Below are 22976 nucleotides of genomic sequence, written 5' to 3' on the forward strand. Positions count from 1 at the left end.
CACCATTATCATATGTTTGTCACGAAAACAAGAGCACATATCTATTTCCCTTCCCCACCATGACTTCAGCTCTATCCTAGAAAACGATATAAGATTTACATCCCAAATATTTTTCTTCTAATTAGTTCTTTTTTTATAATAAGACTTCTTGGTTTCTGGAGACTTATGTCAAGCCACCAAATTAGCATCACCATCTCCGGTATACTGGCATTATGTGTGCACACTCTATTTATGGCCTAATTGTATGTTCCATATTCCATCTCCTTCTTTCTTTGCTACTAGAACTAATTAGCATGAAACCAGAAACACAACTAATTCATATGCCAACAATTTTATTATTGTTGTTGTTCTTATCTGCTGTTTCTGCTGCTACTATTACTCCTAATGCTACACCATATGCCAACAATTTTATTATTGTTGTTGTTCTTATCTGCTGTTTCTGCTGCCATTATTACTCCTCATGCTACACCATATGCCAACAATTTATTATTGCTGTTGTTCTTATCTGATGTTTCTGCTGCAACTATTACTCCTAATGCTACGATGTTGAAAAGGAAAGATAAGCCACCCAAATTCACTAAGAGAAGAAATAATTCCAGAAGAAGGGGAGAAGGAGCAGAAAAAAAGAGGAAAAGGACAATCACCATGCTAAAAGTAGAACCTCAACAAGCTACCTATTTAATGTTATATCAAAGCTTAGAAAGCCTTAGCATTTGCTTTTGATTACATAGAATAAACTTGTTGGAGAGATTGATGCTTGTAGAACCAACCTTTCCTAAGCAAATTTGATGAAATTTTTGGTACTTTTTTCCTTCCAAAATAACCCTAATTGCAGCACAAAGTTGATTATATACCCATCGGATCTCTTCTTGAATGCAAGATCTTTTTAACCACCTGTGATGTTATCATGTTTTATGCTATGGTCTCTCTCTTTTTCTTTCTCCTCTCTCGCGAACTCGAGATAAATTGCTGAAAATGCATAAACGGGAACAGGATTAATGTCTAAAGACAGCATCTGCAGAACATACCACAAGCTCAAGCGATAATCTAATCTTCATATTATCCTGCATTTTTTTCTTTTTTTCGTGGTTTCTCTTAAGTATAAATTTCCTAATAGAAGGCTTAGCCTAATAACCAGTCTTAGCCAGACAGGCTCTTTTTCTACATGAATTATTTAGACTGCAATGTAATCAAGCACAAAATACCAATTCGAATTGGCAATCTGCAAACCACTCACAAAAGTTGCATCCTCCTTGAACATAATAACTCTGTATTGAATATCAGATTTATTTGGGTATATACTACAAAACATAGCTAATCATATACACAGTTTGCAGGACTCTGGCAAAATATAGTGGGGATAATCCCTCAAGAAATAAAGGATAATGTGGGGTTCATTAGAACACAAACTCGGTGTCAGCGACTTCAAGAACCTTATGTGTGCCCTTTGGCTTTGCCCCAGGCTTGAACTGGTTACCTTCAATGTACCTGCATCAAATTTACTTGTGAGAAAATATTCATTTGATGATACAATATATACAGCACGAGAAAACCAAGAAATTAGGAAGCTCACAGCTCTTTCAGGAAGGGGTGCTTATATAACCCAACAGGGATCCTCCCTGTGAATGCATTGTGGTCCAAGTACCTGATAACATGTTTAAAAACAAGATACAGATGAGTGCCCAATAAGGAGGAAGCTATCAAAAATTTCCTTTAACCAGATTGGATTAGAAGTTCCTCATTTAAAGTTCAGATGGTACGCTCACAAATAAGTCAATCTTGGAATATCAGCAAGCTTTGGAGTTACAGGTCCAGTCATCTTGTTGTATGATAGATACAAAATTTCCAGGTTGGTCAAATTTGCAAGCTGATCCGGCAGGCCACCACTCAAATGGTTATTGTTCAGGTATCTAAATATCACAGTTTGAGTTCAATATTTAGGAAGAATATATACAAGCTCAACAGAAATAATGATAACATTAAATACAGAGAGAGATCCACATACAAGTTGCGGAGGGAAGGAAAGCAATCCCCATTGCGGATGAGGTCTCTTAATGTTCCCGTTAAGTGGTTGTTACCAACATCACTGAGAATTAAACGGTTAGCAAATTATAACAGTTGGCCAGCATAATATCATTAGGGAACAATAAGAGGGAAGAATCTAAGAATCTCTGGTCGGTCAGAAATTCAGATCAATGACTGATCCTTCCAGAGGGTCATATAAGAGAGAGAGAGAGAGAGTTACAGGTGTCGTAGGTTTTTGAGATTTCCCAACTCTGGAGGAATTTTTCCAGTAAAACGGTTCTCATGAAGATAGAGATAACGAAGTTCTGGTAAGTTTGCAAGCTCCACAGGAATTTCACCTTTAAAATTATTGAAGCTCAGGTACCTGCAGAAATCTCATATAACAAACCTCAAAGAAGGAAACTAAGTCCAAGAATTGGGAAATTCTAGCATGCGTACAAGTGTGTTAGTTTCTTTAGTTCGCCAATTTCAGGAGGAAGAATATCTTGTAGCTTATTCCATCTCAGGTTCCTGAGAAGCAAACAATAAAACAATATTGCATAAATGAGATTATTAATTGCTTAGGTAACAACATGTCAGCTTACATCAGCTTTTCTTAACTACAATAATGATAATATTTAACAAGGCAGGTACAGTTATTTCTTGCATAAAAAAATAATAATTGTGCAAGTGTAATTTAGATTGCAACACCCAAATATGAATATAGAAACATGCGTCAAAGGCTGACGTTTTTATTTGATGTAGAGCCTGTCCATAATCTGACCAGTTAGACTTACAGCAAGACTTGATTGCCCTCCATTGCATGCATTACAAAAATAAATTTCTCTGGGAATTATGAATCAAAATCAAATAATGATAGTTTAATAAGATCACCTAGAAATTATGAAATAAAATTTTCAAAAAGATGAAGGATGATGAACAATTATTTTACACTATAATCAAAATTTTTGGACTAGCTGGTTTACAAGATGCATTTCAATGTCTTGCAACTCATTAACCGGAAACATGGATATGGGTTTTGGTTTTCTGACAACAATATATTCTTGCTAACATCCAGTTGAAAAGACCAGAAACTTCGGAGACTTGTCAGTTGCAAGATTATCTCAATTTTAGTGGAAGAAAAGAACCAAATCAATAATCTACTTAATCAATACATTCATAAAAAGCATATCGGCCTGATACTCTTTGTAACTGTTTTATCATCACTGACTGCACCTACTTGTGTTCATACTTCATTTCTTCCTCTACCCTGGACATATTCTATGTCAATATAGCAAGAAAAAAGTCCGAATAGTTCTCAAAAGTGGATTTCTCTTATGGTTTACATTAGATATCCTGAAAGTGGTGGTAAATAGTAGCTGATTTACTTTCATGAAAATTAATGCATCAGCATTTTGTTAGCTATCATCATGAAGAAAGAATTGAAGCTAACAACAAAAAATCGCAGAGAAGATTTCAGATGAACACCTGCTTCGACTTCAAAGTTGTTCTACACATCACATTGAACATACTTTCACTATTATAGTATCAATATCATGTGGAAACGAATAATTATGAACAAATCATAAAGCCAAATCTGAAACAGAGGAAGCATCTTGTATTTTATTAAATTTGCTAATAATAATTGATAATTTCATAAAAAATGGGTATCCTAAAAGTTAAAATTAAGCATCAAAGATGATATTTGACTATATTTTTTCATGAAAAAAAGTCTCCAACTGACAATCCTGCAACCTGTATTAGTATTTATATAATGGAAGATGTTAAAGACAAAATCTGTACAATGTGTTTAAGGCTAACAACGTAACATGAGAAAATTCTCAAATATTTGAATGTAGAAGTAGATCACACAGAAAATAAAATAACGCAAAAAGTGAATATTAGCCAACAAAATCTGGAGAAGCATACAATATCTTGAGGTGCTTCAGCCGCCCGATTTGAGGAGGGATGGGCCCAGTCAACTTGTTATTATGGAGATCCCTGTAATTTGAATATGTCAGGTTGAGCAGCTGAATTGCATAGTTACACAGAATTTGAATTGAAAAAAAAAAGATAAACACGCTTCCATAGGAACCACCCAGAACCCAGAGGTGAATTTGTTTTGCCTGTATAAATTGATTATGCCCATCATACCCATAAACAAATTCAGACATGCTTCACCATTCTTTCACCCCATAAAATGGGGGAAATCTCATATGCTTAGAGAACCACAATGACACATCTTCAATGACTAAAACAAAAACATTTGATATATTGAATATATTGGTAGCATAGCAATTACATTTGTGTTAGTCTGTTAGACTTTAACAACCGCACCTAATCGAGCTTAGCATTTGCAGAGATTAATGAATTTTCAACATACAATTGAAGAGTATCAGATGTCAGTAGTCCAAACCATCCACATTCATAGAAACAAGCAAATATCTATGGCTTCAATATCTATAATCCAGCATGAGCATGTTTATCCTTGTCACTGTTCATTGTAGACTGATTCAATAAGCTGTCTAAATGTGCTGTGCCTGTAGTTATTTCAAAGTCAAATTATCATTGGTAACAGGCTCAGGCGGATGCCGAAACTGCTATAGATAACGAGGAGTCTAGGACAACAGACAGACATCAATGAAATTATTTTCTATGTTCAACAGCAGAATTGACTTATCAAACTCTGAGGATCAAATACATATGCAATGTGAATAATGCACAATGCAAGTATTTCTCTTATTGTAACACACTATCCGGAAAAGCATTGCAAACAAAGAGTGATCATTAAATAACAGGCTTAGGATTTTTAAGATTTCATGAACACAAACTTTGACGACAAGAGGAGAGAATTCTTACAGCCTTGTCAGATCCAGTAGATTTGTAACAGCAGTAGGAAAAGGACCAACTATTGATACAGCATACACTTCCCTGCAAGTGAAATAGGATTATTATAATATGTTATATATTAAAAGGGAAGTTCAACATGATCATCACTTCTAGTTTCTTCACCAATAACTATATCTGCAAATTTGAAACCAATATTTTTTTCTTAGAAAGGTGGTAGCTCTCTAAGGGGGAAGTTTAAAAGAAAATTCACATCCAAAATAACATTTCAGCTATCAATTCTCAGCGGGAGAATTAACTGCCACCATTCTCCCGTGCTAAGATTATGCACATGCAGAAAGGAGAGGCAACCGGTGATCTCTTATTATGCTAAATTATTTCTATGATGTTACAATGACGAAAGCTGCCAGTCAATAATGACATATAAAACCTTAAATTAAATATTTATGTAATTCAAACTGAAAATTTATAACCGATGCAATACTATCATGGTTCGGTGATAAGCAAATAGATGTTCTGGGAATTGCTATACCAGTCATATACTCATTTCAAAGCATCGGTAATATAAACCAAGCAATAATGGAGTGCATATTCAATCTTCATATGGCATACCAGACCAAGAGCATGACCTATGCATGTGAATGTGCATAAGAACACATTGCTTTTAGGTTTAGTGACTCTGATATATGTATTGATTGCAGCAGAGATGCTAAATATGGGCATGAAAAAAAATATGGTATATTAAGGTGTCTAGGATTATCAATAGACTTCTAGCACATACAAGCTACTATGAACCAAATGTACATAAATTGAACTATGGATACAAGACATTCATCAAGATTTTCGGCTTCCTTTTCTGATATTTAGGCTGATCGATATGTTAAATAAGCAATTTGACATTCTGATACATAAACAAGCATTGTGCATACATTAAAATGTCAGATAACTATAACAAATTAAATAAAATAAAATAATTTTACTATGACCGATATGGACATTAGTACTACAACTCATATGATATTTATGTACTTGTAGCCAATAGCATTGGTTTCCATCTTTCTAAAGGAAATGCATGTTAGCAACATTGAACAATGTTTTAGAATGAACACTTTTCAAAAGTTTTCTGATACATAGGATATGACTACAGATTTATGCTAGTCGTCAACCTTCCCCGACCCTCCTACTCTATAAGGACTCATGTTCATAGGATCTGCACTAAGTCCTTACCTTTTTGCACTAGTTATGGATGAGCATGCAAGCCATATTCAGGATAATATTCCTTTGCATATATTATTTGCGGTTAGCATAATTTTAGTGGATGAAACTAAGGTTGGAGATAATCGTAAGTTGAAAGTATGGAGAAGTGACTTCGAATCTAAAGGTTTAAGTTAAATAGGACCAAGAAGGAATATATAGAATGTAGTTTTAATAAAATTAGTAATATAGATGAAGATAGCATGAAAATTGAGGTCATGAAGTTCTTAAACGTGATTATTTCAGTATTTAGGATCAATTATTAATAAGAAAGATAAGATTGAAAAGGATGTTATCCATAGGATTAAAGCAGATAGGATAAATGGAGAGGTACAACTGAAATGTTATATGATCACAGAATATCTACCAAGTTGAAGAAAAAATTCTTGATGATGGCCATATAACCAGCTATGCTTTATGGTGCAAAATGTTTGGCTGTTAAAAACATGTGCATATGATGAGTGTGGCCAAAATGAGAATGTTGAGATCCATATGTAATAATACAAGAAAATATAGAATAAGAGATGAAGTCACTCGTAAAAGGATAGAGGTAATACCAATCGAGGACAAATTGAGAGGACAACTTAGATTGTTTAGCATGATATAGGCCAAGAGATGCACCAGTATGAAAGTGATTTGATACATGTAGAAGGAAAGAGGGATAGATGTAGGCTGAAAATCACATGGGATGAATTAGTCCAGAAAGATTTGATATCTCTACATTTTACAGAAAGCATCAGCTTAAACAGAGGGGAATGGAGAAAAAGAATTCATGTAGCCAACCCGAACTAGTTTGGATTAGTTGAGTTGAGTTAAAGTTTTCAAAGGTTATTTAAGTTAAAATATCTACTCCGAGAAAAATTCAATGCTAGCCAAAAATGCAAAATCATTTAAATAAATTAGATTATTTTGCTTTAACTCTTTCAAATCTAGTAAACCACTCTAAAAGCCTCTTCTTTTGTTTAGTTGGATATAAAACTTATTATGCTAGTTTATGTGTGATTCTTCTTTATATCATACAGTTTACATATTTATGACAAGTTTATCCACAAATCACATGTCTTTAGTAGGATTTAAAATTATATGTTGGTTTAGAATGGTCAAAAACATATTTGAGTGTTAAAAACATACGTATATCCCGGTTGTAAGCAATTAATAGTAGCCTATATCACCCTGCCCACCCACCCCCCCACACAAAAATAAAAAAAAAGTCTTGGCATCTTAGTGCATCAATTATGTACTAAATGGTAATCTTACATATAATGTCATGTTCGTGATCCATGCTGAATGTCAACACACTGCAGTACGTGGTTTGTGCCAACACCTACCAGGATAACCACAGTAGCAATAGGTCACTCCTTGATATAGAGAACTACGTACCCAAGCATATAATCTAGTGTTTGAATATCAATCTGCAAACTGATATCTACATATCTTTCTTATATCAAGTAAATGTCTGTAATTGTTCGAGGTTACTATTACAACCATTTTATAGCTATATCAGTCATATCTTTCTTATATCAAGTAAATATCTGAACAGCGCATTCCCACTATAAATTAATGATTATGTTTTATGTTTCACATTGCAAAACAACTTCCCTGAACCATATTTTTTTGAATGCTCAACATATACAAATGTGTTTTCTTACCACTAAAAGCCTTCCTTTGCCTTGTAAGTTTTAGTTCAGAAGTTCCCACAAAGGGAAGGGTATCTTTTACAAATTGCATAACTTCACGTTCATATATGATCTACTTTGAAAGATCAAAGGATGTAGACTGGGTTGTTGAGGGTTTTCCTTTGTAGCTCCTATATTAGCAGCTACATGACATATAAACTAAAAGATCATATGAAATTAAAAATTCATTCTTCCATATATCCTACTAGGGTATGCTTTTTACCTTTTTTTCAATAATGCGCTATTTTATTTTCTATTTCATCTCAATATAAGATGAATTCTATGATGCATATCCTTTAATATGACAAATTTAGTATTGGCCATCGCAGATATCAATAAAGCTAAAGACTGTGCAACTTTGGGCAGTACAAACCAATGAAAACACATTTATGAGAGAACAAGCAAAGGATAGAAGAGAATAGATTGCTTTCTTACAATTCTGTCACAACCCTGTAATCTCCCTGTTGAGAACATGTAACACCGGACCATGGGGGAAGGTCACCATCTCCACAAGGATCATCTCCAACCCATGCATAAACCACCCTCCATCCAAGTGAAGCCTTGATTTCGTTTAATGCTTTTACTGCAAGAAAGCCAACTTTTAAGCCCATTAGAGAGCACAAGAAGGTCTTCCATCCTTAATTAAGATCAAATATATGAATGTTCTTATTATACTACAAAAATAACTAGCCATTTGAATTCAAATGATAATACAATGCATTGTCAGCAAGAATTCTAATCTGGTTAAGTGATATACGTTTTCCATTTATCCAATTAAGTAAATTTTGAGATATACGAAGTTTAGTTCACAGTAATCAGTATTACCATCAACTAGTATGAGGTGTCCATTTCCATACATTTTATGGAATACATAATCCAATCTAAACCACATAAAGGATTTCTTGTCTTTCTGATGAATAGCATACTTTGGATAGACCATAGTTTTGTGGTCAAATTTGAGAAAGGAGAAGAGAGACATATAAGAAAGGAGAAAAAATAGAGCAAAGTGACCTATGGGTTCCTTGTTGTCCAGAATTTAGATACAGAGGTAAAATAAGAGGACACACATAAATAACACCATATTTTTGGTTATTGGTGGTGTGGTGGTGAGTAGCATACTTTAGATAGACCATATTTTTGCAGACAAATTAGGAAAAGGAGAAGAGAGACAAATAAGAAAGGAGAAAAAATATAGCAAAGTGACCTATGGGTTCCTTTTGTCCAGAATTTAGATACAGAGGTAAAATAAGAGGACACAAATATATAATGCCATCCATTTGGTTATTGGTGGTGTCATGGTATAACAACATCTGAGGTGGTACATGGAGGAAATGGTGACATGGTGAAACCAGCAACATCGGTGGTTGTCAGATGCCATGTGGGCTACATTATTTGGCACTGTGGTCAAATTATCCAACATCACTCTTGACATATGAGATGAAAGATGCATATTACAATGCCCTGCTAATCTTGAATCTTGATACACTTGAGTGATTTAGGAAATAAGATTCTAAGAGGACCACTGATAAAGTTGATGACATGTCAATTTGAGAAGATGATCCCCATGATAAAGCATAAAGATCATATTCTCACTTTGCAAGTAAGGATGGTCCTACTACAAACCAGCCTCCTTCACCACCTCCTTGTGTTTTAATCTACAGAAGACCCATGGTTAAGAGGAATTACCTCAGCTTTCATCTTTCCTCTCCATCTTAGAATTTCTTCACAACAATCTATTCTAGAAGTATGATAAGATCAAGATTGAGCTTTTGCAACGATAACAAACAAACAGCAGTGTGGTAACTACACTACAACTACTCTACATCACTATAAGGATGGCAAAGGGGCCGGTTCATGCAATGGGAAACCACATACCCATCATGTGAGTATACTTAAATCCCCGAACCCGCCCCACCCCGCAATGCCTAGACAGGGCATATTGGGATGGATCGGGTTAGGTAAAACTACAAAAGTCATCTTTTTTTCAGCATACAAATAAAAAAAAAACAAAAAGAATATAACATTAAACCTTAGTATCTCACATAACATTAAATAAAGATTCCAAGATATAGAACTTTAACAAACCAAATGTTCAACAATAATACAAACAACAAATAGAAATATAGTTCCTTAGGAAATCAAAGATACCTTAAACTAACAAAAGCAAACAATTAAAAAGGTCATTTTAGTAAATACCCAGAGTCAGGTTCAGGGCAGGTATGCCATTATTCGCCTCCACCCCAATCATGCAATGGTTTTTACTAAATACTTGTCCCCACCGCTGAGTCTAAATAGGTCGGTAAAACCCGCCTCATTAGGGTCGAATACAGTCGAGAACCCAACAAGGCAATGTAAATTGCCACCCCTACATGACTAGGCATTTCCCTGCCCTCAAGGTAATATCTTGTCACTTAAGCCATCCAAGAACCATGTTCTCAACAAAAAGGATCCCATTTCTTCTAAGAATTTCTCCTCCCAGTTGGATATTTTGTCATGTCGAAGGCTTGTCAGGGGACAAAAAAACTAGTACCACATCTCAAACTTCCTGCTAAAAGGTCAGCTTACAACCTTCTCTGAATTAAAGGAGAGGATCGACCATACACTGGACAAAGAGACCATGTTGTAAAGGCAGCAGCCATCCAAAAGTACTGACATAAATTTCAGTAAATCAGCTAAATCAAGGTGCAATCCTAGACTACATTGACCCTCCACGAAAGCCTAGCATCCAGACAGCAATTCCGGTAATATTTTCTGATGTAGATAAGAGATAACACAAAATGTTGTATTTCTGGGGGAAAAAAGTGACATTTGTTTATTAAACTGCAGCTTGTAAATTGAACTAAATTTCCTAATAATTAGCAAACATCAAATCTCGTCGCCACTTTAGCCCGCAGAAATCTAAATAGCAACAACAAAAATTTATTCTTTCCGTTAAAATTAACAAATTTACAACAAAAACTGCAGCCTGATCTAAAGCGAGCAATCTATATCTACTAAACAGAAGAATAAAAATCAGATTCAGTTAAAATTCTTCGTAAATAACAAATTAAAACAAAGTTTACTACCTAAGGAAAACCTCAAATCCAATTTCAACACTAATGTACTCCATCTCACTAAAATGAACGAAAAGTTAAAGAAAAACAACATATTTCTAAAATTCGACCGTACCCAAAGCAAATTTTCCCATTTCAGTACGAACTTACAAGATCCAGACAAACTAACGCAACCTTAATCTCAGAACGAATTGGAGATTGGAGTGGAGGGAACAAGTACCGTCTCGCTTCACGGTCTTACAGCAGGCGAGACTGAGGAGAAGAAGGAAGCAGCAGATCGAAGCCAAGGTCGAGGAGCCCCCCATCGGAAATCTCGATCCGAGCGCGAGGGCGAAGAGATCACCTCGCGCTGCCGCGTTCCAGAAACCCCATTTTTGGCGATGCGAGTAGCAAAGTAAGAGCAGGAGTCGGTGGGAGGATAATTAAGTAATTAAATTAATCTCTAGTCAATTATAGTTTATAGATCTCGAATATCTACTAGTTTGGCTCTAAATCCACTCATCAGTTCACTGCTTGCGAAAAGGGCCAGGCGAGGAATCCTAGCCATTAAATTAGAAGAATTCTCTAATCCGGATGGATCGCGGCAATCCGTGCTTTATTCAAGTGCATGGCACGTGTCCAGGGCTAATGCGGGACAACTATGGAAATCGGCCAAACTCTACCTGAAAGTCGGTTGTGTGCTGCCGACACCAACTACATCACTTTTTAGCCTTGCAGGGGTGCAAAATTTAGAAAGAGGAGTGTAATCATATAAACTAAATAAAAATTGGTATCTTTAAAAAAATCTTGTTAATCTAATAAAGACCACAGCCATGCCAATCATCAAGTTGTATCGATCGCCGAGCGAGCGCATTATAAATGGGATCCATAAGAACGCATCTTAGTAACTAATATGGTGCATGGCCACATGATACACGCGATACAGAATATAATTTCTCATAAATCGCCTAACCAAGCCTTTTATTAGTGGGTCATTTAAGTAGATGAGGTGATTTTTATGCTATTAAATATGGACAAATAAGGTTAAGTATAACATGCATGATGCGTAAGTAAATAATAAAAATATAAAAATTAATATATTAAATAATTAATTAAAAATAAAGTTGGTATAAATAAATTGCACATGAAGTATATTTAATAATTAATTGAATCCAAAAATACCATAAATTTTATAGATGGGATGGGGAAAAAAGTAATGACTAATTTAATTGATAGAAGAGAGGAAAACAAGGCTTGATCTAGCCTCACTTAATCATGTTTGGAATCTCTGTCATTATATTACGTATTTGGTTGGATTCTAACCTAAATTTTGACCAATTTAACTAAACATGCATGGATTAAACAAGAGGGAACAGAAAAGGAAGAAATTGAAAACTAGAAAAATTATGGGTATTGTATCTCTGGCTTTCAAGTTGATTGTGGTTATCCCTGTATGGGTGAGACTCATGCTCTGCACTCCAACCACCTAATACAGTCCCCCATTGGCTGCAATTTTTCAGAACAAGATAGGATGCACAACTTCTATTTAGCATGCTACGATATCCAACCATTCCCTTTAGTATTAGCTTTTCTCTTGTGCAATTTCTTGTCAAGCTCGGATCCTCTACAGTGCGGAATTTGCACCGTTGGATGCTATGCTAACCACCATTTGTATCTATGCGTATTGTTTTGGATCCAATAGTTCTGATAAAACCAATACTTTAAAGCTTTGAACAGGGTCACCTTAGCCCATCTCAACCTTTTCATCATAACGCCTCTTTTCCATCCCCTCTTCTCCCTCCTCAAATCTTCTCCTACAACAATGTCGACACAGACTTCTTCTATGCCATGGCATAACGCCTCTTTTCCATCCCCTCTTCTCCCTCCTCAAATCTTCTCCTACAACAATGTCGACACAGACTTCTTCTATGCCATGGCCAATCCCTCACCATCCCCCATCCTCCTTTCCACCTCATCTAACATCCCATCGCCCATCAAGTTGTTGTTCCCCTTTGATGGCGTCGTCCGCTACTAAAGCCACTTCCAGCCTCTCGCCACCTTTCAAGTCACTGAACTCGGCGATGGTGTTGCCTTCATCGGGTGCGTCGTCAACCATGCCATTGTCAATGACACCTCCTTATGGAACTTCTTTAATACATGGGTCGAACTCTACCACGGTGTTGCCCCCTAGCCACTGGACTTTCATTAGAACTTCTTCGACGACTTTATAGTGGTGCTCTGGTTCACGGATAGTGTCAGCCTGGAGGCGACCTTCCTAATAAATGCTTTGCTTTGAGAGCGAATCTTCCACTGCAGCTAGGAAGCAATTCGAGAACTCAAATCGAGGGCCAACTATTGAGCCCATTATTCGATCACCGAAATTTATAGAAAGTAGATCTACAACGAAGAAAGTGACGACAACAACCATAGCAACGAAGGAGGAGGAGATCTCATCTAGCTTGGACCTTTGCTAGCATGGTGGTAAAGGTGGCAAACGATGGCATCGAAGGGTTGTAGCACCTCCTCTATGAACACCGTTGAGAGAGGAAGATTGAAAGGGAGGAGAGGAAGAAGATCTTCCATGCTGAGAAAGACAATATTGGGATCCACTCGATCTTCCATGCTGTAGAAGAGTTCTGCTCAGACTTTTTTTATGATAAGGGAGCGCATGGACTCAAAAAGGGAGGGAGGGACGGAGGGAGGGAGAGAGAGAGATGTTGTAACGTTTCTTCTTTCTTTTTTTTTTCTTTGCTACAATGGGTGATTCATATATTTCTTAATATAAATACATCCAAAAAAATTAAAAATTAATAAGTCATAGACCTTTCCAAAGTAGTCAGCCATATAAAAGACCACCCAATCCACAGTTTCATTGGCCTTTCTATATATATGCTTGGCCTGAAAAGTGACGTCTCTACCTACCATGGCCCGAACATCCCGAAGCAAGTGATGTAATGCTATTAGAAGCTTTTAAGTGATTGGTTTATTAGAATCAATGGATCCACAATAATATATGTGGATCCAATCCGCATGGTGCAAATTAGGATCTGCTCCCTTTGCAGCCTCTGCCAAGTACTTCAATATTTTCAAGTATAAATTTATTGCAACAATAAAAGAAAAGGGAAAAAAAAGGGAAGATGAGAAGACAATCAACTGTTTAAAGGGAGACAGAGGGAATAAGAAAAAACAAGCAACCATGACAGGGTTAAACTGGGGATGATAACAGCACCTTAAAGGCATCTTCAACTTGAGATCCAATGAGGGAAAAGAAGAGCAGGCATTGTAAATTAATGTAGCATAGAATTTTCAGAAGCCACCTACCATTCACAGCAAGATTTCTGGTCAAATCTATATCTTTGTCCATTGGTGCATCTCTTCAATGTGGTTAAATGCCTTCTACTGTATGTGATATGAATGTCAAGGCTTTAAGGTGCTAGCAACGGCATCAGTTTCGAGTTTGCCATCGAGTGATCGATCCACTCTTCTGAGTACCTGACAGTTAATGGATGGCCTTTGAGGAAGAACCACTAATAAGACATTCATGAACTCTCATTCATTGTAAGCACAACAAGCACTTAGTTTGGGCAGGTGTTCCATCAGCATATCTTTCTTTCATATTGTGTAGCCTCTGTTTTAAAATCCAACAAATTAGAAGGAGCTTGATGATGGCAGCTGAGAGAGCTACAGCTTTCCCATCGGATGGAATATAGAGTATATTGCTAACAATGAGGCAAGTAAGCCTTCCTTGTTCTAGCAACTTCAATCCTAATAACTCAGAACCCTCCTTTTCTTGCATCCTTTAGATGCTATGCTTATTGTGTAAGGACCTATACGGAAATATGTTTAATCCTACATCGATTATTCGCTGAGTATATATTGGGTACTTATATAAGATCAACAAATCCAAATAATACCTTTTGGTTAGCCTTTTTGGATGAGATCCTAGGTTGTAACAAATATTATCAGAGTGGACCCGGCCTATGGCCTATGTGAACTAGGAGACATTGTAGCACGGGTTCATGGAGGTTGACTACATGCTAATTATGGTGCTTATGATTGGATTTGAATGAATTTGGATTCTTAGCCTAACGCTTGGCAAGGACACTAGAGTATAAACCAGGGGAGTATGTACAGACTCGTGCAAACGTGTGTTTAATCTTATATCGATTATTCGCTAGACAGATCTTGGGTACTTAGATAGAATTAAGAAATCTAAATCATACATTTCGCATAACCCTTTTTGGGTAAGGTCCTAGGTTGTGACATATTGTGTTGGCTCAATTGATTCTCTTTAGCTTATTATAGCATTGTCATGCTATTCTGTTTCTCATAATATGAAGTGCAAATTAATTAGTTGCTGAAGTTATGGAACAATGCCTACACATCATAGCAAAGGAGCATACTAGCAAATTGACAACCCTGATTTATGATTGCAAGGTGACCACTGCAAGTGATCATCACCTTAATATTTATGTGCCAGTTTGTTGGCTGAATTGAATGAGGATCCAATTAAAGTTTTATGCAATCAAATGCTGGAAATCTGCTTGAGGCTAGTGTGACTAGAAGTCTAGAACACTGTATCCCTCCCTCATTAGTGTGATTATTGTTGGATTTGTACCTACGCCTTGCTTCTGCTTTGATCTGAACTTTTTATTTGATTCTGTGGTTATGTATAAGATATTGGTAGTCAAAGGCTTTGGATGCTCACCCTGTTGCTGTGATTTTTTTTGAAAAATCCTCTTTGATTATGTAACTTAATAAATGCTCTCCAACTATATATTGAATGGTGCATATTTCTCTTGAATCTACCCCTTAGCTGAAGCGTTCTAGATATAAACGTAGGTTTTTGGTGGTTGTTATATCAACGTAGTTACAAAGACGAAGGGAGTGTGGTGAGGTCCATGAGGTATTATATTAAAAACAATTCATCATAATTGCCTCATTGATGGGTTGCACGCTATGGGCCTTATTGGCTTTTCAAGGGTTTATCTCACGGTTGGTTTGCCTCGTAATAGCTGAAACTTGAATAGCTCACAGTGGAATCATGAAGGTTAAAAGAAGGGTCTCTCTCTTCGCTAATAGTTTGATTTCCTCAAGCAGTTATAGTCCAGTCTTAAGCTTAATATGTCATGAAGACCATTATTACTGTCCGTATCAAAAAAGATAATCTTAATTAAACTGAACCTGAAAAATATACTCATACATTTTCTTGATAACAAGTTAACAACGGGCATACCGATGAACTTTGTATAACTAGAATCCTAATTAAAATCTCTACAAATGTATTTTGATAGTGATCTCTAGCTCTTCATTATTAGTTTGATTCAATACCATAGCAAAATTTTGGATATCAAAGAGAAGAGGACTTCGTAATCAGCTAATTAAATGGATCAAAGGAGCATTCTAGCTTCATAACTCAGCTCTCTGATCACTCTCTAGGAGTTCTCTATGAGCTTAAAAACTATATATCTTGACAAACTCCCAAGCTTGAAAGGATTTATTATACTTTTTTCTGTACTAATTTCCTTAAAAACCAATGAGAAATATTGCTGCATGAAACCCTTCATCAGGGTGCAATAATAAAAAGTCTAATAAAGGCCAAAATTTCTTGAACTGCAGAAATTTAGACTTCGCACAGAAGAAAGTGCCATCCAGCTACCAGATGCAGAGTAAAGGAAAAGTAAAGAGTAGGAAGAGGACAGGAAATAACCACTAAGTTAAGAAATATATAGAGGAGAAGGAAAGAATAGCAAACTATATCCAAATCATCAAAGAAAACACGAGCAGATGAATACTTTAATTGTGGTTGGAAGTTGGCTGCCTCTCCCAAAAAGGTGGTGTGCATTGATTTCCTCAACACCTTCCAATAAATGAACTCATGGGCTTCTGCTGAGCTCAATATATATATATCCATCAAGAAAAAAGATCATACTGGGACCAGAAAATTTAAAGATACTTTGTAACAATCAAGTAGAACATTAAGATGCATTCAGAATGAAGCCACATCCTCCATTGTAAGTCCTTCCCATTCAAAACTACTACAACCTTCAAAGATGTCCCATCCTTCCTAGATAAACAAAAAAACACTTAAGAAATGGAAATAAAGTACAAGAAAGGATGAAATGCCAACCAAGTTCAGAAGATCATGGGTGCAGCGAGCTATATAAGGTGCAAGAATTCATGGATGAAGACACTAGCCTGTAGTTGATGACCATGGCTCTTCAGTTATGGAGAGGGTTGGGCCCGGTGGGGACGAGCCGCTTCTCATCACCGTACCTTGGATCGGTTTCCTTGAGTGGCGGTGGTTGTGGTGGTGGTTCGAACCGACTTCTTGCGTTATGAAGGCACCAGGAAGGCAGGCGGTGCGAAGAGGAGAGAGAATTCCCTTCATGATGTTGGTGGTGGTGGTAGTGGAAGAAGTGATAGTGCTTGCAGAGGTGGACCAAGGGAGCTTCATGTGGTGATGATGCCATGAAGAGAGGAATCCTAGATGTCAATAAGAAGAGGATGGCAGCATAGACGAGAAGTCGAGAAGTAGAGATCATGGTAGTAATGGTGGAGGGAGAATTCTCCATGCCTTCTCTTGGAGTGTGCAAGAAGAGAACTCCAAGCGATGAAAGGGAGGGAGGGGGGAGGGGGAGGATGAAAGAAGTTGGTGGCGGCTTTTAAAGTCCAAGGCAAGAGACCCATGACAGCAACTGGTCCTTCTAGGCCTCATGTACAAAAATTCTAAACTCTTTTCACCTAGTGTACAGTTTGTGTTTCTTGCACAGTGGGATGGTGAAAACAGGTAGGTAGGTGTGGACCCAATGGACCAGTACTGATCATTGATCGTATGGCTGGGAGATGGGAACTTCTGCCTTATGGAAAAACAGGACTAGGAATGGGAAAATTCCTTTTAGACTGGCCTTCTAAAAAGCTGGGCGCAAGGCCAAGTGCAGCAGTCAACAGATGATACTTGTGAAAGAGAGCCTGTCCAATAATATAGAAGGGGATACTAATTATACTGGGGTCTGAGGGGACCATTGAGAAGGTGCGGGTGCAGGTTACCAGTTCCAGAAGGAAGAACTCGGGGTTTTGTTTGGATTTAGAGGATGAGGGAGTGGTAAAGTTATTCATTACCTAGTTACTAGTATTTATCAGGAAAACCGAAGCATGAAAGGGTGGCAAAAATGGAGGACCAAGAACGCACTCTATTCCTTGTATTTTGCTGAGATCATGTAGTGTTGAGATATTCTGGGATGTTCTTAAGGCCTTTCCCCGTTCATATTTTTGGTGACATGGTGCAAACTATTGAAGGCATGTCGATATGGACCCATAAGCGTGCACTCTTCGCTGTCATCCACTCCACTCAGATATGGATTTTTGATGACACCATTGAAGGTTTATAAATGGAATAAAAGCCCATGGAAGAGAAGAAATAGGGCCAGAGACAAGAAACTAGCTAGGAGAGCCAATGCAATCAAGTTGTCAGCCAGGCATGGCTTTGTTGCACCGTGGGGGTGTCTATGTACGTGCCTGTGCATGCATGGTTGCATGTGTACGTGAGAGAGACTGAATTTTAAACTCAAAAAAAACTATTTCTTCTTCATCACCCATGGTATAAGGCCCCCTCTCAAGTCGAGCATCAGGTTAATTTGGAAGCCTAACAATACTGGATGGTTCAATAACTACATGAAAATAGAGACATCTTTAGGCGTCGGAATACAAAATATTTCTAGGAGTTAGTGGGAAATAAGCAGTGGAGTTCCAGAAAGTGCTGCCTGTATGGTTGGCTATGCATGATGCAGCCACATGGCTAACTTGAAAGGCATATATATATATATATATATATATATATATATGTGTGTGTGTGTGTGTATATATATATATATATATACACACACACACACATATATATGTGTGTATATATATATATATGTGTATATATATATATATATATATGTATATGTGTGTATATATATATATGTATATGTATATATATATGTATATGTGTATATGTATATATATATATATGTGTATATATATATATGTATATATATATATATGTATATATATATAGTCCGGATGTCCGCTAGGAGACTGTCATTTTTTTCTCTCTCTCCCTCTCTCTTTTTTTTCTCGCTGCAATGGACTCATCCAAGCCTAATATTAATACATAAAAGTCAAAAAATAACGAGTCTCAAAGCTCTCTAAGCAACTCCCTCTCACCAATCCTTAGAACTTTTCCAAAATAATTTACTACAAATGAGGCCATTCAATGTGCAGCTCCATTAGCCTCTCTATAGACATGCTTGACTTAAAAGACGATGTCTCCACCTATCATGCTCCAAATATCTTAGAGAAGTGGATAAAGGCCACCATGCCACCTATACGTGCACCGATGGATCCCACTGATCACTATAGTTGAGCAGGATTGCATTGGCCAGTACGTGCCGAACTTGACACAGACCAGCCCAAGCTGCTCTCAGCTCTATCCGAGAGACTGAAATATAAAAAATCTGACATCCACCAACTGCCACCATCTTGGAATCCGGGTCTCTGATCACAAAGTCTGCACCACTTCTTCTGCCACCATCCAGTACACATCCATCAAAGTTAGGAGGTTGTTTACTTCAAAATGATATAAGTGCACTAAACTAATTTAGAAGCGTATCTGTGCTTGCAATGATCTTCCTCTCATATTTGCATCGTATGTGTCATGCACTAAAAAAAATGTCTACGGGAGAACCCTTCACATCACACACATCCCTAAGAGAAAGGTCTACAAACTGTAGCATCTAGTTTCATCATTTGCTAATTGAGAAGAGAAGAGAAGACAATAGATATATAAACATATGCGATTTATGGTGAAAAGATACTTCAAATGTGTTTTATGTCCACGTTTGTACATGTATCCCTCAATTGCCGAGCTTATAAAATTCTTCTCCTATTTAGACCCATAAAAGAGGATGCAAGTTTAGCACTTCTCAAAATCAAAAACCATGATCTCAAAATCATTTATTCTACTACACAATCATGTTGTATACCATTCACTTCTCTGCCTCTTTCCCAAGTGCAATGGTGGTTGTCCATGTTTTCCCTGTGTGGCACTCTACCTTTTCCATCCACAATTCTGAGTTTTCCGCTACTGTGTGTTTCCCAAGTGCTAGGTTGTACATGCATGGGGTGCATCGAATGCTTTTCTAGACTCTAGTTCTAATATAAAGTAGCCGTTCAGGAGACATCTAATACTGTCCTTGACTCTTCTCCGTTCTCTTTTCCATGTATAATATGGGATCTATGCGTGGAAGACGAAACTCTAATGAAGCACCATGGTTACCTCCTTTTTCTTTTTTTTCTTTGTTTTTTTCCATCTTGATCCAAGATTCTCAGCGTTTGGAATTGGAATTGATCTTATTCTTTTAGTAAAAATGCATACGGATGCTTTAGCCTAGATTCCATCAACGATTACAAGACAACATCTCCAAGATAAATGTTATAGCATCATACCCTGGCTAAAGAATCTTCAAGGCACAAGCAAAGTTGTTGACTTGCTATCTTTATACAGCATGAGGGGGCATCCATGTGGCTCCTAAGGTTCAAGCTAGCAATAAAATTCGCATTCCACGCCAAAAGGCTCCACCATGATGGCTACATAGTGAAAAATAATTTTGTTAGTGCACAATTAAGAATAAATAAACGGTCATAAAATAGAAAAAAAAATTAAAAATGCTCTAAAATTTTTGTTTCTCTTTTTTGATACAAAAAGTGGGGAACACCTATCTTTATAAATGATAAAAATGATTTTCAGTGTATTAATCTGATGTTATGAACTTGCAGCCCAAAAGTTTAAGTTTTTGAATGGAGAACCACCCGTGCCTTAAAACCGATGGGGCACCCTCTATTTTGTTGATATGGGATTATGATATTCTTCTCTACCTAATCTCTTGACACCATGATACCTTTGTCATGAATTGGCTCCATTTGCTCCTTCGAGAGAAAGGGTCGACTCACGCTCAGATCCTCGTTGACCTTAATTTTTCTCAATAAGGGGTTCACTTGACTGCTAAGGCTCTGAAGCCCTAAGTTTGACTTTGATACCACTTATCATAGATTTGCAGTCCAAAAACTTAAGCCTATGTGACATCCTCTATCCAGTTGATGCGTGACTATGACACAAAGCCCCTAAGTCTCAAGGGGTGGCAACATAGCGATGCCCGCGAGCATACTTGTTATTTAATTACCTTCATAGCAAGTAATGGAACAGAAACATATCAAGCATGATAGCCAAATCCTATATGTTTTTACTAATGAACTTCTAGTTTAGATGGTACGATCATTTGCAACTTTAGGGTAAAGGACCGGTGTTCAATTTCATAGGGTGATAACCCCTATTTTGGCCCATGCTAACCCACTTCTAATATCGTGAGTGCCAGGAGTTGGACTTTGGCTTAAGCAAGGGGTGGGAATAAGATGGTGGTGAGGTTTGAGCCCCTTCGCGTTCTCAAAAAGAAATCCCTTATGTTCCTCAAGCAACAATGATTAGCTGACTGTGTCCAATTGGTAACGATTTAAAGAATTTGTTAAATAAATTTTGCTCTTTGAAATATTTCTCAAAGTTTTCATTGCTTAACTACAAATATTTTCCAAAAATAATTAAGTGGAAAAAAGTTTAAATAAAATTTTAATATAAAACATTAGCTTGAATCAAAAAATAATTAATTTATTAAGCTTAGGTATAAATTTCAATCCAATTCGAACCAATTCAGCATAACTCAAGACGGTTAAATAATTGAGTTTTTTTTTTTGCATGAATACCCTCCTAAATATCAAATTTTATATGAATACCCTTCAAAAATTGATATTTGCATATATACCCTCGTAAAATACTTGTTTTGCTATTTTATTTTTTTTATTCTTATTTTTGCATATGTACCTATGGCATCTAACACCATTAAAAAATTAATGGTTTTAAATTAAAATAGCTAAAATATTTTTAATAGATAGATGTGCAAAAAAAATATATTTATAAGACGATCGCGATAGTAAAAAAAATAATTTTAAATTTCTATTTTATTTTTAATTAAAATAAATATGATTTTTATGAATGGGTTAGAAGAACTGTTATGTTAGGGATATTTGTACAAAAATAGTATTGTATGATGGTATAAAAATAAATATATATTTTTTAAAAATAGAGAATATTTACATAAATTTAATTTTTTAGGAGGATATTTATAAAAAAAAAGCCTAAATAATTAAACACATTTTGCGTCAAAAACCCAATCTATGGTCGGGGGAGCTCCCCTCTTTGTGGGACCCACATTACAATCCCAAAAATGAAACCAGCGGCACCGCCCCACGGAACGCATCAGACGGTCCATATTTCATCTGAGTCAACCGATAGGATGATCACAGCCAGGTCGTTCTCGTGTAGTAGACTAATACGGTACCCTCTTTCCCTTCGGAGGGAGAGAAGAAGATAGCGAGAAAAGAAGGAACTTCTGCGCTCCTCCATCGAAAATCGCTTGGTCACTCTTGAATATCTCTCGATTTCATCGAATCCGTCTCGGTTTTTGATTCGATTTGTGAGCTTCTTGAATCCGAGGTAGGTTTGAAATCCCTAAAAGTTCGAAAAATTCTCAAATATTGGGTAAATCTCATAAATTCCAGAACATTTGTTTGGTGGTTTTATTATGTTTTAGGTGAGAGGGGAATTGGAGAAAGCTGTTATATTTATCGCTTAGTGATCCGATTCTGTTATTCTTTTTTAAGTCTCTTTTCGCGGTCGATTTGATTCTTTATTTTTAGTGAATATAACATCTGGATTTAGGGGAGATTAGGGAGGATATTTGAGTGGAGTTCTTCTGGAGTTTGTGTGATTTTTTGTTTTTGGTTTTTGGTTCGATTTAGGTCTATTGATCGGTTAGGGTTGCTAAATTTTTGAGGAAATGGGTGTAGGTGAAAGGTGAAAAGGCGAGACTTGATTTGGATTTTGTTGGCGTGCTGCTGAAGGCATGGAATCTTATTTCAGGCTTCCATTTAATCAGGAATAAGTATCAGTCTTTGTTCCTTGATTGGGTTGTTATTATTGCCAAAAATACACCAGGTTGTATGTATGTCTTGTTGATAATGTCATGGCACTGAAATGCTAGATAACTTCGTCTTCATCATCTTTTGT

The 22976-nt window shown here is 36.6% G+C and overlaps 2 protein-coding genes across 9 annotated transcripts in view; one reads left to right on the top strand and one right to left on the bottom strand.

Annotated features, from left to right (window-relative positions):
* The window catches only part of LOC103718176 (uncharacterized), a 74310-nt gene that overhangs the window by 43638 nt on the left and 7696 nt on the right, over positions 1-22976 (top strand). For 2 of the 8 annotated variants that reach the window (XM_088711794.1, XM_088711793.1), the window contains exon 1: positions 22210-22403. The gene's annotated coding sequence lies outside the window, so the exon portion shown is untranslated. Of the gene's footprint in view, positions 1-22209; positions 22404-22756; positions 22905-22976 lie in introns of those variants that run through there. The other 6 variants (XM_026808888.3, XM_026808887.3, XM_017845491.4 and 3 more) reach the window with 6 other exon arrangements.
* Positions 1254-11278, bottom strand: LOC103718175 (uncharacterized). The gene is made up of 10 exons (XM_008806877.4): positions 11055-11278; positions 8217-8364; positions 4864-4935; positions 3934-4005; positions 2464-2535; positions 2246-2389; positions 2006-2086; positions 1767-1910; positions 1574-1645; positions 1254-1488 (listed from the first exon to the last, which is right to left on the bottom strand). The coding sequence occupies exons 1-10, from the start codon at positions 11137-11139 to the stop codon at positions 1398-1400; spliced, it is 981 nt and encodes a 326-aa protein (XP_008805099.4). The 5' UTR covers positions 11140-11278; the 3' UTR covers positions 1254-1397.

Source organism: Phoenix dactylifera, chromosome 15, assembly GCF_051530095.1.
Source record: "Phoenix dactylifera cultivar Ajwa chromosome 15, Ajwa_hap1_PhDact_Kaust_v1.1, whole genome shotgun sequence".
Classification (NCBI taxonomy): Eukaryota; Viridiplantae; Streptophyta; class Magnoliopsida; order Arecales; family Arecaceae; genus Phoenix; species Phoenix dactylifera.

Bases quoted from the DNA above. Each gene is read 5' to 3' on its own strand.
- LOC103718175 (XM_008806877.4), bottom strand. From the start codon at position 11,139: ATGGGGGGCTCCTCGACCTTGGCTTCGATCTGCTGCTTCCTTCTTCTC. The intron at 4,006-4,863 runs GTAAGAATTCTC...TTCAAATTACAG, and splicing joins CTACTGGATCTGACAAGGCT to GGATCTCCATAATAACAAGT. The intron at 1,646-1,766 runs GTGAGCGTACCA...ACATGTTATCAG, and splicing joins ATTCCAAGATTGACTTATTT to GTACTTGGACCACAATGCAT.